At 44.4% G+C, this 2,718-nt stretch overlaps 1 protein-coding gene across 1 annotated transcript in view; it reads right to left on the reverse strand.

Annotated features, from left to right (window-relative positions):
* Positions 1-1,273: 1,273 nt before the first annotated feature.
* LOC101861371 overlaps positions 1,274-2,718 on the reverse strand; it is a 5,838-nt gene continuing 4,393 nt past the window's right edge. Inside the window, exon 2 of the mRNA XM_005102105.2 lies at positions 1,274-2,605. Coding sequence (XP_005102162.2) covers positions 1,799-2,605 — 807 coding nt within the window. The 3' untranslated portion in view covers positions 1,274-1,798. The remainder of the gene's footprint in view (positions 2,606-2,718) is intronic.

Genomic DNA, 2,718 nt, shown 5'->3' on the forward strand with positions numbered 1-2,718 from the left:
TGATTAAGCGCTCAAACACTAACAAACTGACAAGATCTTAAGCTGTCTATACCCGGGTACCCATTCCCACCTGGGTGAAGTGAGGAAAATTCGTGTAAAGTGCCTTTCCCAAGGACACAACGTCGGGCCCCTGACGGGATTCAAACCCACGACCTTGCGGTTGCGAGTCCGAGAGCCTAACCACTAGGCCACCGACGCCACTGACATTATGTGGCAATCGTGACATTACGTTTATGGGACTCATTTTTGCAAGAACATTTAGTGCAATTAATGCTGCGAAACAAAACGTCTTATTTGTACTCTGTTGCTGCTGCTATGCATGATTACATTCATTTATTATTGTCCAAACCAAAAGGAATTGGCACCAGCGTATCGCTGCTCATTAGGAGAGGGTTACATTATTCTTCCCTTTTGTGTACTCGGAATTTAGATGTGAGGCAGCGTGGGGAAATCAGGCGCTCGTCAAAATAATGAAAGTCAAGAAATTGACATTTTTCCGCAGGTTTGGGAATTCTAATCAGATTTTTGTGTTTTGGCTCCTCATCTTTCTTGTCCATTTACACATTTCTGTATGGATTTTTACTGAAAAACGTTGATCGGTAATTTTACCTTTGAAACCATGTGACCCCCACCTTCTTCAATCGCCAATATCCTGACTTGTATCCGACATACACGGATAATAAGGCAAATGGACAGGCTTTAAGATGATACCAATACCTCCATATGTCCCAAAATTGACGAGCACCTGATTCCACCGCGTTGTGACACATAGTTATACTAATACAATCAAATTAAGCCACGGATGATGGCATAAAACCTGGATACCTTGCCCTGTCGCAATATCTGACTTCAATTCCCCCTGATCATTAGGCTGTTTCTCCTCAGACGAGACATAGTAAAAAGGTAAGAGCAAAACTTCTTTACAAATTGGTCGCTTTTAAGCACCAAAAAATGAGTTTTGAGAAAATCGAAGGTAAAGTTTTTGCCCCTTGTTCAGTTTCTTCAAAAGACCAGGTGAGTTTGATCTATAACAGAACAAATATACACAGCAATGAAACCAAACTTCTCCTATAGGCAGGGCAATGCTCATTTTTGGTGAATGTCAAGATTTCTGGAAAGCCCCGAAATCTGGGTTAGCCCGCTTGTCCTTAAAAGCGACCAATTCACTTGGCGTTTATCACACACACACACACACACACACACACACACACACACACACACACACACACACATACACACACACACATACACACACACACACACACATATATATACTACTTATGAAGAAAAGTTTTTCAATCTAACCTCAGTTGTTGTGGAAAAATATGATATAAAAAAATCCCTTGCTCTTTTATATGAGATTGAGGTCATGTGATTAGTAGAAAAAAGTGTGTTTGATAGTGTCTAATAGTGTTTTACGTGCTTACTTAGTATAACAAGTAATTGTAACAGCACATAGAGATTCCAGGATTATAGATGTACAGCATTGATTTGAGAGCGGTGAAGATTTTAAAAGGTGGTTATGAGTGATGATGTGGGATTACGTTTAAGCAGTTTTAGCGTTGGTCCTATCTTCCTCTGCTCTAATGAGTCTCGAGGGACGTGGGCACCCCCTATTCTGTTCTCTACTGGAATCATTGAAAAACATGATTAAGTTAGACAAATTGATAAAAACTGCTGTACAAAGTATGGGTGACATTAATTCACCCGTTAAAGAGATATTTGAGAATAAGCTGCGCCACGAATTTTTCACCTCACTACAGATCTAGACTTGTGAACTGGCCATACACCCTGTGTGTCAGGCTCGTGGGTGGTTCCAAGGATGTGGTCGAGAGGGTCTTGCCGTGACGGGCGAAGAACTGTGAAAGAAAAACCCTCTACACTTGCACCAAGAGAGCTGCAGTAACATGAGCTTGAGGTGACACCGAAACTGCTTGCTGGTGGCGGCGTAGATAAAAATGTTACAGGCGTGATGGGAGATGCCGAGCTCCTCTATCAACTTCCGGGCCGTGAAATAGGTCAGATAGTTCTGCCACGTGGGGTCACGTGCCATATCCTCTAAAGACATTGGCTCCCCGAGCTGTATGCTAGACTGCAGCGTAAACACTATTGTCACAGGCAGCTTGCTGAAGATCAGATAAAAAGAAATCCACATGAGCGTGGCAGTGGTGGGAGTACATCGTGCACCCACATGGCGGTGTAATGTTTTACTGGTCACGTACAGCTTCCCCACCGTCCGTATCTGTCTGAGCACACACAAGTTGAGGATGAAAGCGATGATGGGCACAGCGCCAAACATGACCAGCTCGGACGTCCAGTTCCAGATGACGTAGAAGTTGTTGAAGGTGGAGCTATTGACGTGGCGGACACCGCACTCGCCGATGTCCGGCTCCACGTTCCAGAACACGGCTTGTGGCGACGCCAGAACCACGGAGATGATGATAATGGCCACGATGATCTTGGGGGAGCGGGAGTTCTTGGAGAGTTTCTCGCACGAGAACGGTCGCCACACGGAAATGAAGCGCTCCACTGTGAAGGCAAACACGAGCAGGAGAGAGATGTACTGAGTTGTCATCTGGAGAACGTTCCAGATCTGACACCAGCCCTGGAGTAGAAAAAGGGGGTAAATATTTCAGAGTACGGAAGAATGAGAACGACGGACACTAGACTTTATTACATGTTTAAACCGCTCCACGTCATTAACGTTCTCTCTCTCTC

The sequence above is a fragment of the Aplysia californica genome, unplaced genomic scaffold (assembly GCF_000002075.1).
Source record: "Aplysia californica isolate F4 #8 unplaced genomic scaffold, AplCal3.0 scaffold00313, whole genome shotgun sequence".
In the NCBI taxonomy this organism is placed as follows: domain Eukaryota; kingdom Metazoa; phylum Mollusca; class Gastropoda; order Aplysiida; family Aplysiidae; genus Aplysia; species Aplysia californica.